The sequence below is a fragment of the Lissotriton helveticus genome, chromosome 3_1 (genome assembly GCF_964261635.1).
Source record: "Lissotriton helveticus chromosome 3_1, aLisHel1.1, whole genome shotgun sequence".
In the NCBI taxonomy this organism is placed as follows: Eukaryota; Metazoa; Chordata; class Amphibia; order Caudata; family Salamandridae; genus Lissotriton; species Lissotriton helveticus.
The window spans coordinates 615,884,927-615,898,606 of NC_136061.1; the positions used below are offsets into that span (position 1 = coordinate 615,884,927).

At 46.4% G+C, this 13,680-nt stretch overlaps 1 protein-coding gene across 1 annotated transcript in view; it reads right to left on the bottom strand.

Moving 5' to 3' along the window:
* Positions 1–13,680, bottom strand: part of BARD1 (BRCA1 associated RING domain 1) — a 581,961-nt gene that overhangs the window by 104,131 nt on the left and 464,150 nt on the right. The window contains exon 7 of the mRNA XM_078680597.1: positions 10,729–10,843. Coding sequence (XP_078536723.1) covers positions 10,729–10,843 — 115 coding nt within the window. The remainder of the gene's footprint in view (positions 1–10,728; positions 10,844–13,680) is intronic.

A 13,680-nucleotide genomic window follows, 5' to 3' on the forward strand; every position in this document is an offset into this window, starting at 1 on the left:
GATGCAGGATCCCCCCGGCGGAAGACGGTGCAGGCCGAATTAGGTGACTCTCACCAGTAAGGTCTGGTTTGGGCCCATTCTCCCGGCGCTGCATTGGCCTGTGTGTGTCTGAGGTAGGAGTCCCCAAGCGCTGTCTGGCGGGCGTTCTGTGCAATGCCTCCGGTGCTAGATGCCATTTGAAGTCTGCGCCTCCTGCTTGCAGCCTTGCTGTTTGAGGCCTGCAAGGAACTGGGCTGGTGATGCCAGCACTGTGATCTACTGTTCCCCCTGGCGCTCTGAACAGAGTGTCACGTGGAAGCTGGGATTGCCATGAACCGCCATTGGGGCCGCTCCTGACAACCACAGAGAGGAAAATATCCATCATCTGCATGGTGGGGGTGACACCTGGGTGCCGGTGGTGCCTCTTGAAGTAGCTACACCTGCCGGTTATCCTGTGAAAGAGGGTGGACGCTCCTTTTGGTGACACTGTGTGGGCTGTACTGGCGGTTAGCCCGATTCGCGGCTGCCGGTCGGCCCTAGGGTACTGAGGCACGCCATTAGAGAACAGTGTTATTCAGTGACAAGACTTTGCTGGCCTCAGCTCATCGCCCAGACCCAGTTCACATGCCCTGAGAGTACCTAACCACTGTGGTGGAGGCCGACAACGGTAGATCTGAGAGGCGGCAGATGGACAGGGTGCTGTTCAGGTCATCTGGGACCCAGTGGGTGAGTCAGTTATAGCGCTTGAGGCGGCAGATGCAGAGGAGCGCAACAACTTCGGGGAAGCAGAAGTGTAAACCCAGTACAGCGAGACCACACATACCCATTTGGCACTGCGGTGACCACGTGCACTGAAGTAGTGGAGCTGGACTGTACCTATAACTTAACGCAGAGGTGCCACCCCCTCAGGTGTAAACCAGCAAACGGGAGCCCCCTTGGAGGACCGGTAGCTGGCGAATTGAGCCAGAGGCACAACAAGGCTGTACATAGGTAAAAGGGCACCTGATGCGTCACATAGTTGCAGCTACTCTGGGCCACTGGGCTAATGGACTCCAGAAGATGCACTAAAATAAGACGGCACTACCAACAGGGCGGCCCTATGACACGGGTGACTACACTGCTCTGGCACTCCATTGACAAGGGTTGACGTCTCTTACCGCTACCCAGAGATGGAGTCTGCCCTTCACTGACTGAAAATCATTCTCGAAGGACACAAAGTGTATATCGCGGCCCAGCTACGCACAGGGATAGCAGGAAGAACAGAATGGGTAAAGTTAAGCTTAAACAGGGAAGTGGCCTGCTAGATGTCAGGATGCCTCCCCGAGCACTGTGCTCATGGAATCAGAAGAGACAGAAACCGAAGACCAATCAATACATATACATTTGGATAAAATACTTGCAGCCATCACCGACACAAAAGCTACCCTTCATCAAGAAATAGGGTCATTGGCCGTTGAGTTGGGCCTACTAAAAGCAGAACACCATAAACTTGTGGATAGAATGAAGGAAGTGGAGCTGACAGCAGAGGAAATAAAACCGGAACAGCAGACCACCTTGCACAAGCCAATTTAATTACAAAAAGGGGGTGGTGATGGACAGAGTATCTGAGTTAATCAGAACACTCCTACCCAGTCAACAGATCAGGGCTTGATCCAACACCGTTTTTTGGCTCACTGCACCATCCCAGTTCAGAACCTGGCTATATGCAAATTAGTCTGGTTTTCTGGAAAGGAAACAAGCTTCCGGGGACCGGTTTCTGGCATTACAGCCGTCTTCGGCCCGGCTTGCTTGAATCCTGATGGTGCAATGAGCAAGGGACTCATGTCTGTCATGTGATGGATCAAGCCCCGATCTTTGGACTGGGTAAGAGTGGTCTGCTTAATTCAGGCACTCTGTTCATCACCACCCCCTTTTCTGAATCATTTTGTCCACCATAAGCGTGGAAGGGTATACTCAGATGTGAGTCCCTTGCTCATTGCACCATCAGGATTCAAGCAAGCCGGGCCGACGACGCCTGAAATGGCAGAAACCGGTCCCCGGAAGCTTGTTTCCTTCCCAGTACAAGAATTGGCTTGGTAGTTTGGTTTGCCCTGTTCCCATCATGCACTGGGACAGGAACAGACTAATTTGCATATAGCCAAGTTCTGAGCTGGGATGGTGCAGTGAGCTAAAAAACGGTGATGGATCAAGCCCTGATCTTTGGACTGGGTAAGAGTGGTCTGCTTAATTCAGGCACTCTGTTCATCACCACCCCCTTTTCTGAATCTTTTTGGCCACCATAAGCGTGGAAGGGTATACTCAGATGTGAGTCCCTTGCTCATTGCACCATCAGGATTCAAGCAAGCCGGGCCGACGACGCCTGAAATGGCAGAAACCGGTCCCCGGAAGCTTGTTTCCTTCCCAGTACAAGAATTGGCTTGGTAGTTTGGTTTGCCCTGTTCCCATCATGCACTGGGACAGGAACAGACTAATTTGCATATAGCCAAGTTCTGAGCTGGGATGGTGCAGTGAGCTAAAAAACGGTGATGGATCAAGCCCTGATCTTTGGACTGGGTAAGAGTGGTCTGCTTAATTCAGGCACTCTGTTCATCACCACCCCCTTTTCTGAATCATTTTGTCCACCATAAGCGTGGAAGGGTATACTCAGATGTGAGTCCCTTGCTCATTGCACCATCAGGATTCAAGCAAGCCGGGCCGACGACGCCTGAAATGGCAGAAACCGGTCCCCGGAAGCTTGTTTCCTTCCCAGTACAAGAATTGGCTTGGTAGTTTGGTTTGCCCTGTTCCCATCATGCACTGGGACAGGAACATACTAATTTGCATATAGCCAAGTTCTGAGCTGGGATGGTGCAGTGAGCTAAAAAACGGTGATGGATCAAGCCCTGATCTTTGGACTGGGTAAGAGTGGTCTGCTTAATTCAGGCACTCTGTTCATCACCACCCCCTTTTCTGAATCTTTTTGTCCACCATAAGCGTGGAAGGGTATACTCAGATGTGAGTCCCTTGCTCATTGCACCATCAGGATTCAAGCAAGCCGGGCCGACGACGCCTGAAATGGCAGAAACCGGTCCCCGGAAGCTTGTTTCCTTCCCAGTACAAGAATTGGCTTGGTAGTTTGGTTTGCCCTGTTCCCATCATGCACTGGGACAGGAACAGACTAATTTGCATATAGCCAAGTTCTGAGCTGGGATGGTGCAGTGAGCTAAAAAACGGTGATGGATCAAGCCCTGATCTTTGGACTGGGTAAGAGTGGTCTGCTTAATTCAGGCACTCTGTTCATCACCACCCCCTTTTCTGAATCATTTTGTCCACCATAAGCGTGGAAGGGTATACTCAGATGTGAGTCCCTTGCTCATTGCACCATCAGGATTCAAGCAAGCCGGGCCGACGACGCCTGAAAATGGCAGAAACCGGTCCCCGGAAGCTTGTTTCCTTCCCAGTACAAGAATTGGCTTGGTAGTTTGGTTTGCCCTGTTCCCATCATGCACTGGGACAGGAACAGACTAATTTGCATATAGCCAAGTTCTGAGCTGGGATGGTGCAGTGAGCTAAAAAACGGTGATGGATCAAGCCCTGATCTTTGGACTGGGTAAGAGTGGTCTGCTTAATTCAGGCACTCTGTTCATCACCACCCCCTTTTCTGAATCATTTTGTCCACCATAAGCGTGGAAGGGTATACTCAGATGTGAGTCCCTTGCTCATTGCACCATCAGGATTCAAGCAAGCCGGGCCGACGACGCCTGAAATGGCAGAAACCGGTCCTCGGAAGCTTGTTTCCTTCCCAGTACAAGAATTGGCTTGGTAGTTTGGTGTGCCCTGTTCCCATCATGCACTGGGACAGGAACAGACTAATTTGCATATAGCCAAGTTCTGAGCTGGGATGGTGCAGTGAGCTAAAAAACGGTGATGGATCAAGCCCTGATCTTTGGACTGGGTAAGAGTGGTCTGCTTAATTCAGGCACTCTGTTCATCACCACCCCCTTTTCTGAATCATTTTGTCCACCATAAGCGTGGAAGGGTATACTCAGATGTGAGTCCCTTGCTCATTGCACCATCAGGATTCAAGCAAGCCGGGACGACGACGCCTGAAATGGCAGAAACCGGTCCCCGGAAGTTGTTTCCTTCCCAGTACAAGAATTGGCTTGGTAGTTTGGTTTGCCCTGTTCCCATCATGCACTGGGACATGAACAGACTAATTTGCATATAGCCAAGTTCTGAGCTGGGATGGTGCAGTGAGCTAAAAAACGGTGATGGATCAAGCCCTGATCTTTGGACTGGGTAAGAGTGGTCTGCTTAATTCAGGCACTCTGTTCATCACCACCCCTTTTTCTGAATCACCTTGCACAAGCCAGCAGACTTCACCATCAGAGATGTAACCCTGGAGGGGCGAGCTGAGGACGCGGAGGAATGAAACCGGCACAATAATATCAGAGTGGTGGGGATCCCGGAGGGCCCAGAAGGAAAGGACATGATTAGCTACCTAGAAACATGGCTCAAGCAAACGGTGATGCAGGGGACACTATCGAAATCCTCTGCACTAGATAGAGTTCCATCACGGTCTCTTGCTCTAGGTAGACCCCCCGTGCCCAGTGGTAGCGAGACTGTTATATTATAGTGATTGTGATATTATAATCCAGCATTCTCGTACACATGACCCTTATGCGATCGACAACAATAAGGTGTCAATGTTCCCGGATTTTACAGCAAAAATGCAAACACAACGTGCGTCATTCCTGGAAATCAAGAAGGCACTGTGAGCAGGAGACTTACAATATTCCCTGCAATTTCCAGCAAAACTCCGACTACAATTCAATGGCAGTACACACTTTTAGGACTCCCCGGAGGAAGTATGGTCACGGCTGGAGATGTATAAAGTAGGTGCACAGCCTTCAAATCAGCAGAAAGACAAGATAGAAGGCCCAAAGCCACAACATAAGAGACTCCCGGTGCAAAATCCTACCACGTAACAAACAGCATGAGAATGTCAAGCAACACTGAAAGCAGTGGCGGAGGTCATGTCGGAGCCTTTTGAGGTTGGTGGAACGGGTGAAAGACTAGGGTTTCACTGGTCATACTGCAGCGTGTTCAAGAGGAGGTAGGCATAGGGGTCCCTGATTTTTAACTATATTATCTGGCAGCACAGCTGCAATGGTTAGCCCAATGGGTGGACGGACGGGAGCTTGACCTCTTGACTGTCACAAACCACACTGCCGCCCAGAGGCAACTCATAGCTACGCTCATACATCCTTCCGCAAGTGTTACACAACAGGGAGTGCTTATACAGAGAGCACTACATTGCTGGAAAAGATGCCAAAGACATACGGCCGGGATGCCACTATGTGCCCCAGGACTGCCCATGGCCTGCCTCTTATTGGGATACCGGGTGGGACAATAACCACTACCTTCTCGGAGATACAGTTGACCAGCTGGACTGAGGCTTGAATTACAACAGCGAGGGACCAATACCAGGACAGTGAATTAATGCCACCCGAGGAATTTTTGACCCAGAACGACCTGCCGAGAAGCCAGTTTCTTCCTTATCACTCTGAAGCGAGCTATGGGGTACTGCCCAACAAGAACCGCAAACACATGACACGTTACAAGTTTTGATTACGTTGAGATCCTCGAGACACCTAGTAAAATGGCACTACAGAGCTCTGATAGGGACGGTGAAGACACCACTAGAGCGGGTAAGGTTCAAGCGTAATAAAGCAGTGTGGAGAGACCTAGTAGACAGGGAATGGACTAAGATACTACAGAGTGCACTGAAAATCTCTACAAATGCACTGAAATGTATCCAGTTCAATTATGTGCACATGGTTAACCTAATGCCCCATCGACTAAATGTGATGTATGGAGGGGAGATGAGGGCGTGTTCCAGATGTGGACAACTGGATGCAGGCTTTATCCATAAGGTGGGGTCGCGATTTGTGGACCTGGTCCCCCGTGGTCTTAGCGCGTAGACGAACACCTCGGCAGTTCCTGACAGATCCAAAACACAGCTGCCAGAGACGAAAATGAAATGAAAAATTTGCAGACTTTGAGACTACCTGGTGTATGAGTTTCAGGGCACTGTCAGATCTTTTAAACCAGAGGAGCCTAAATGACGTCCAGGTAAAAGGTGTCACCCAAACAACACCCTGGAAGGTGTATTGAACATATAACAAACAAAGGCAGTAACTACTACATTGCATTATGGGAACCCATCTCTGAGGAAGGAATCTGTGTCCCAGCATGACTGGATGGGCCCTAGGAACTTGGAAGATGATTTAACTTGGACTGGAAGTGGTTCACTGCTCAACTGTCTGAATATAAGCATACAAAGTGCAATTTCCCCCCATCAAGCCCAATTGTTGAATACTTTTGGACCTAGACCGGTGTGTTCCCTGCTGATGTAGGGGTCCCTGGAACTTTGAGTTGAGACCTGCCCGTTTCTTCCTGGACAAGAACCAGCATAAACTCCTCTGATTTAGCTTTGCATGCATGTGTTGTTGTTGATGTTGACTGTGAGCAAGCGACAAGTGAACTCCAGGGGTCCATACACCCTGGCAAAATCCTGAAGCCCTCACTAGAGAACAGAGAAGGGCTGCCCAAGAAACCTACTTAAACAAAGTGCAGGTGAGCCGATTGGCAACTGCCTGGAGAGCTCACTCCCACACCACACTAACACTTTTCTTTATTAACGTTGCTGTTGTTTCTACAGTCGTCGAGCATCTGGGGCTGTATTATCTATATATAGAGTACATTTTCCCTGTTTGCACCACTGCATACCAGGTGCAAAAAGGGAAAGTGCACCTTGTTAAGCAGAATGTGCCACCCCTAGGGCAGCTGGAAAAGGTGCGGCTTCAGGGGCAGAGCATTAAACTGAAATACGACATGGCTGCTTCAAAGCCGCTCCATGTTTCATAGTGCAAGCAGCATGCCGCCTGCACCTTTAAAAGGGGAGAGAGATCCTCGTGCAGGAGGATGCAGTGAGTGACAGCACCCGCCTGGAGGGCATTTTTCGGGCAGTGTCCATGGGACCCTCTTTCCCCCTCCAGAGGGCTGCTTTTAGGAGGCGCCCTCTGCCTCCTAAACAGAGTGCACCTCCTAAAGGCATGTTTGCCTCTGTGCCTGTGTCCTTAATATGTCTTGGGCGCAGAGGCAAAGAGATCCCCTCAATGCATGGGGCCATGCCCCGTTGCAAATGAAGGAATACCCTCTCATGAAAGTGCTAGCACTACATGTGCACCAGCGCTATCTGTATTACAGAAGGGGATGCACAAGCTTCTGCAGCCTCTTCTGTAATACCATTGTGCCCTGGGCTTGCACAAAGCGATCGCACACAGCATTGTACCCCCCCGAGGCAGAATGTATAATATGGCCTCCAGTTGATTGCAGATAGCCAGTTCGAGAGACTGCTGAATGACCTGAGCAAAGCCAAGACATAAAGCTGCCACCCATCCTTACCAAGGTGGGCCCAGCCTGTGAGATCTAGAGCATGTAGGGACCAGATGCAGCAAGATATCCCATTTTGGTAACAGTAAATGTTACTGACTCCTACCAGACCTCCGTTTTCAACGAGAGTGAGCCTCAGTTTTACAGTGTTTTGATAATAATCATCTAGCGATTACAATAACTCTGTCCATTTGGTCACTCCTTTACCTCACAAATGTATCTGTAATTCCATTGTCGTGGTTTGGGATTCTCATATCAGAATTGTGCTGATGTGCTAAGAGCTCTGGATTTACATCCTCTTACACCACAGTTTTTATTGGGTCCTTTCCACCATTTTAACTTCCCATATATAGTGTATAGTATATTTATATTCTTAAGTTATTAAAGTGTTCAGTACGTTCAACACTAGTTGTATATTTACATTTTTGTTGTAACTATGAACATTATGTAGATCTTCCACTCACTCTAAACCATCTCCCTTGAACTATGCCTGGACTGCTCAAACCTGTCTAACTGGAGAGTTAAGGAGGCCTAGGGAGCTCACCTTTCGATTGTAGCCTAAGCTCTTGAAGTCCCAGTTGTTAGGGACACCAGCATTGTTTTTACTTTTTAGTGCTTGGTGGACCTTACAGCTGTTGATTCCAAAGAAAATGACCAATAAGTGTGAAGAGTTATTCAAGAATACAAGAGCGAGGCTATTGCAAGGTCTCCCTAACCAGTTGCATGAATCTGAAATTAAACATCCCATAGTTCAAAGCTTGACCAAGTGCGTTGGTGAAGTCACCCACATGTGTTTTAACATCTCAGAGTAAACAGGACTGGTCCAGTAAGGTCAAGAGTTGTTGGGGAAGTGAAGGAGGTTATCAAGATAGGGCTGTTTTGAAGATGGCCGATGGAGTATTGCACACATTAATGATGTAGTGGGGATGGGGACTCATGTGTCCAATAAGTATGTTAGGAAATCATAAGGCTGGCCAAGAAGTTCTTTGCATGCATTGGTGTCAGAGTTCATTAGGATCAGCAGCATGTCTGTAAACGTTTCTGCAGTCTATTGTTGTCTGCTGGCTGAAGATCATACAGAGTAACAAGGTCCTATAAACCATTGGTGAGGGTGGGCCATGAGGAGTGGTGACCCAAACTTGTGTGCTTTTATTGGCTGATCGTATGTTAATGGGGATATTCTAAGAGAAAAATGAGGGATTGGCAAAGTTCTGTGGAGTGCAGGGGAGGGTGGTCTTACCAACAAGAGACCATCTAGCGGCCAGTAAAACCAGTGGTATTATTTAGATCTCAAGTAGGTCAATCAGTGTGAATTTGAGTCCCAGATTATTTTGGCACAGAGGGGAGTTGCAGCCCACAAAAGGCTGCAGGAATGCCATTGTCTGAGTAAAAGGACCATGTTGTAGAGGTACTTCTGCATGAAGTCCAGGCATTGGGAGCATGGACTACAGGCAACGCAAAGTAATGCTAAATTGCAATTGTTGTGTCCTGAAGAAAAGCTGCTAAGTACCGGGTGGAGCAGAAGGAGGTAGGCTGATTGAGACTGGAAGAATAGGACATGAGCAGAAACAGGAGGTTAGTGATGTTTTTTTGCTTCGTAACCTTTCTATTTTGTAGATATTTTAGGTGAATATTGAACTACGACTGATGCGAACAGCATGCCATCCAAAATTACTGGGAAGGCATCTACACAAGGTAGTATTTCAGGTTTCAAAAACCTAGAGTTTGAGTACAGTCATCACGGTGATTGTATTAGTGATCTGAAAAGGTGGTCTTGGTTGGTGGGCTAAGATGCGATAGTCCTATTGCTTCTAGAGCTGTGGAGCTCATCGAGTTAATATTGTAGGTAATGTCAAAGCAGGAAAAGCTCTTGTGATGAATCATTGGTGCTCTTCCACTGTTACCACTGCCTTGGCATAGATTTTTAATGACTATGCAGCAGACAAGTCAGCTGACTGAATGTAATATGGGCCCTACTTGGCAACATGCCTATTTGTACTGGACAATGTTTAGGTCGATGCTCAGGTAGACGCCAATGTTCTTCACAGAGTAAGCAAATGCTGAAGGCCATAACATGAAACGGGGAGAATTAGTACCCATGTTGAGAGCCTATCAAATGGACCTATACTATATGTTGTACTTACATTTATGCTGCTCAGCCAGTGTGTATGTGTGTATGTATGGAACCTTGGTATGAGTGATGACTGCGTGGAATATTGGTGTGCCTGATGGATGAGAAGGATGACAGTTAGAGAGAGTGGGCTGAGCAGCGAAGATGCAGCTCCTAGTGGGGCTTTGTTCCAGCTTTGAACCAGCTCTTGAATTAACCTGGAACTTGTAACTATTACCTTGGAACTTGACTAATAAACCTCTACATAGAAATACTTGGCTACCTCTGGTCCTATGTACCATCCACCATACAACACTATACATTAAGTGAGATTAAAAATGCCAGCCCTTCACTTCTCAATCGCAACCAATAGGCAATATGAATAAAGCAAAAAATCTTAAGTTAGTCAGGCTGTAATCAGTGTATGATTGAATGAGGAGGCCAAGGGTATGGCATATTTTCATATCATATGCAGTTGGGTCATGGAAAGCCTAAAATGAATAGAAGGGAGATCCATAAGGGAAAAAGTAGATGAGAGGGGGGTAGGGGGTGGGGCGTTACGGGAACTGGTGGGGTTTTATCCGCTGCTTTTGGTTTCTCGGAAACTAGAGGATCCTTCTCAGAAGGTTGAGATGCCTTGGTAGCTTTTTGTACAGTTTATGGTGTGAAAAGCTGACCAAGCACGCCTAGGCATCGATAGCAGGCCTGGGAAGGATCTCTATATCCAACGCTTACTAGAAAGAACATGGGATTCAATTAATGGTTTTAGTTTGCCACTGCAGCTTTTCCTATGATTTTTGGGGTATTTACATATCCACACGCTTACTGTCTCGTCATGATTTTTATGTTTTTTTTGTTTACAATGTTCTTCTGTATATTCAGAATTCACTATTTAGAGGATTTCTGTACAGTGCCTTAAAGTGCACAGAAGTGCCTGAAATGCAGCATTATAGCACTATATCAAAAAAAGAAAGATCTTTCACTGTAAGGTATGTCCCTCGCTGAATAACAAATGTTTCTGGTTAAAATTGTAAAATGCATTGTGTTTTCTTAGCATTTTTAAGTGTGGGTTCTAGACAAGGTTGAGAAAATACCATACCAAGCTTACAGAACTCTAGCAGGCTAGTGACTGCGCTTCAATAGTCAGCATTTCTAAGCACTACAAGAGATCCGCTGCATTCACATCTCACAGCAGTACTTACCGCAGGGCCCTGGCCAGCTGAAAGGGATTCCTCATTATTTCTTGACTGTAGCAGCAGTACGGACTTCATCTCCTCCGTCTCCGCATAGTCCACAGGCCGCAGACCGAATATGTTGCTGATAAAACAAGCACAGATGGGGTGTAAATGAATAAAATATGTGACCGAATTGTTAAGCAGATGCATTGCAGTTTTATTTCATCCTCCCAACTCCTTGTTACGTTTACGGCCACAACTTCTCTGCACCGACAATAGCAGGCACCGCCTGTCAGACACAAAGGCAGAGGGATGCAGAGCAGTAAACAGCCAAAGGAACATCACAAATGCCAGTACTGGACGTCACTTTAACGTTGTTAAAGACAACCTTTATGAAAATGAAACATATAGGTCCATCTATTGATTCATGTCACTAGTTTATTCATTAGTTTAATCACTAGTGAGACAATGCTTTCATCAATATTTCAAAACTTTGTTTTCATATGTACAAATATAATACATTAATTACAAAACATGACAATTTCAATACACAATACACTTGACTAATTTACAACACATTCAACTCACACACACACATCCATCCACGTACAGGAATATATACACTTAAAACCTAATGTCAATAATGGATTCTCTATACATGTAAATGATGACAATTACCACAATTATTTTTTCAAATCTCAACAGTTCTTTTGAAAAAACCACGGTTTCAGTAATTTACACTGATTATTTACAAATTGACAAAAAGGCACAACAAAACAACAGGTCGACGCGTTTCGAACCCCCCCCACCCCCCCGATGCGGGGTTCTCCTCAGGACCAACACTTTCTCAATCACATGAGACAACAATCGAAGTCCAAATAAATGGATGTGAAAAGGAGAGTACTCTCAATTGATGGTGCTGCGGTGTAATCGCATGTAAGGCTGAAGCCAAAATCTCAGTGTAGATCGGCAGTCGGGGCAATTTAATTACACGTGCTTAAGAAGCCGAATCCTTAGTTCAGGTTCCTCCGCGTCTCAAACAATCTCAGTGTCTGAAAACAGCAGCATTAGGACTCACCCCCAGTCAGCCACCTGCCCTCGCTCAACAAGAGCACATAAAAGGGACTTGCGCTCAGAATGTCTTTAGTCATCGCAACTGAAAGACTTTTTTTATTGAACCGCAACTCACCATTATTCAAATGCTGCAGGCAGAAGAGATACAGGTTATAATGCATCGAACCGGTGTTGGTATTTTTCTGTTCTCTGTATTCAGATCGGTTTAAGTGGATATTCTAACACCCTTACCACTCAAAGCACTGTGGATATACTGCACTGCAGTATGGGGGTGGGGGAGTTAATTTCATTTTTAAGAAAATAAATTAAACTTACTATCTCCTCCAGTTCCGCATCGCCTCTCCCTCTCCATACAGGAAGGAGGCAGCCACGCTCCCCTAAGCCAATCACAACGCTGCCATGCTAGGACGCCGACCCCACAGGCGTCTATGGGGAGGCCAATTTCTGTATTTAGGCTGCATGCAGCCTGCATAGAGAAAATGCAGAGTGTGTATGACTGGTTTGGTCGGCCTTGGTCATTGACTGCGCTAACCGAATTCTGTAATGTAAATACATGTTCAAGATTTCCAACAATGCCAGGGGCGGCTCCTGCATTTGGGCAGAGGAGCGTCGCCCCACTGCTTTGTCGCAGTGCGAGAAGCAGAAACATAAAATAGTATTTTAAATACCATTTTATGTTTCTGCTTCTCGCACTACAAGAAAACAGAAGGGTATGCCTGGTTGAGGGCGAGCGGGTGGTTGGTCCTGCAGGAGTCCAGGGGCGGAGTGGCTTGCCCACTCTGAGTGTACTGACTGTTTGGTCGACCTAAAAGAGGATGGCGAATGTATGAGCGCCAATTCACATCATGTGAAGGAGAGGATGATACTATGAGGTGGGTCTCATGTTAAGGTCAGAAAGAAGAGGGGAGTTGGAGGCCAACTGTGAGCAGGATCTGCCAAATGTTAGAAACATGTAAGGCATCAAGGCCACTTAACATAACACTTAACTTAACATAGCTCCCAGATTTCCCAGGATCATGTGTGATGTGCCACACAAGGGCCAGGTTTTTTCCTTTTAATTCTGGGACTTGTAGACCGGTTTATAATAAATTAAACAAGACTACAAGTCCCAGAATTCAGAGGGAATACATCATACATGAACCTAGGAAACATGGCAACTGTGCACGAGTCCAGGTAAAGAGGTAAAAGGGTAAAAAGTCCACACAGGGCAGTTAAACTGATTGCAATTTCAGAACAATGGTCTTCTTTAGACTCCAAGCTAATCATGAAGTAAAAAGCATGTCACCAAGTCTCCATGAGGTAGGGGACTTGCTCAGTCAAGAGCCAGTAGAGTGAGTTAGCACTATGAATGAGGTAGGTGACAGATTTAAATCCTTGGAAACTTTTATTCTTTCGTGTTTGCAACATTTGCAATAGAGTGCAGTTCCATCATCACAGACCGATTCTTCTCACCCCGTCAGTAAGTCTTTTTCAAGACTTTCTCACAAATCCCCTGTTGCAACTTATGATATAGCTCGTTTATACTAATTTTCAGGTGACTGCTAGTCAATGTTTACTTGAAAAACATATTACTTTGAAACAAACTAAGTACTCAAAAGCGTGAAAGAATTCAAGGGGAATTTATTTTTCACAAGTTATCAATATGATTGTATCCTAGCTGCCTCCTACTTTCAAAACCCTTCACCCGACAATACCATATGGGATCCTTTCCCTCTTTAACTCTTATTATCCTTGGCACTAGATACATTAGAAAATGAGTTAGAGTAAATTAAACTTAATCTGGACAAAATAAATAGAGACACTCTCCATCAGTTGGTGATGGAAAACGAGCTTGTAGCAAAACCTGCTGAGAAAGGTGGATCAATCATAATTCAGATTACTGACAATTAAAAGGCAAATCATGAT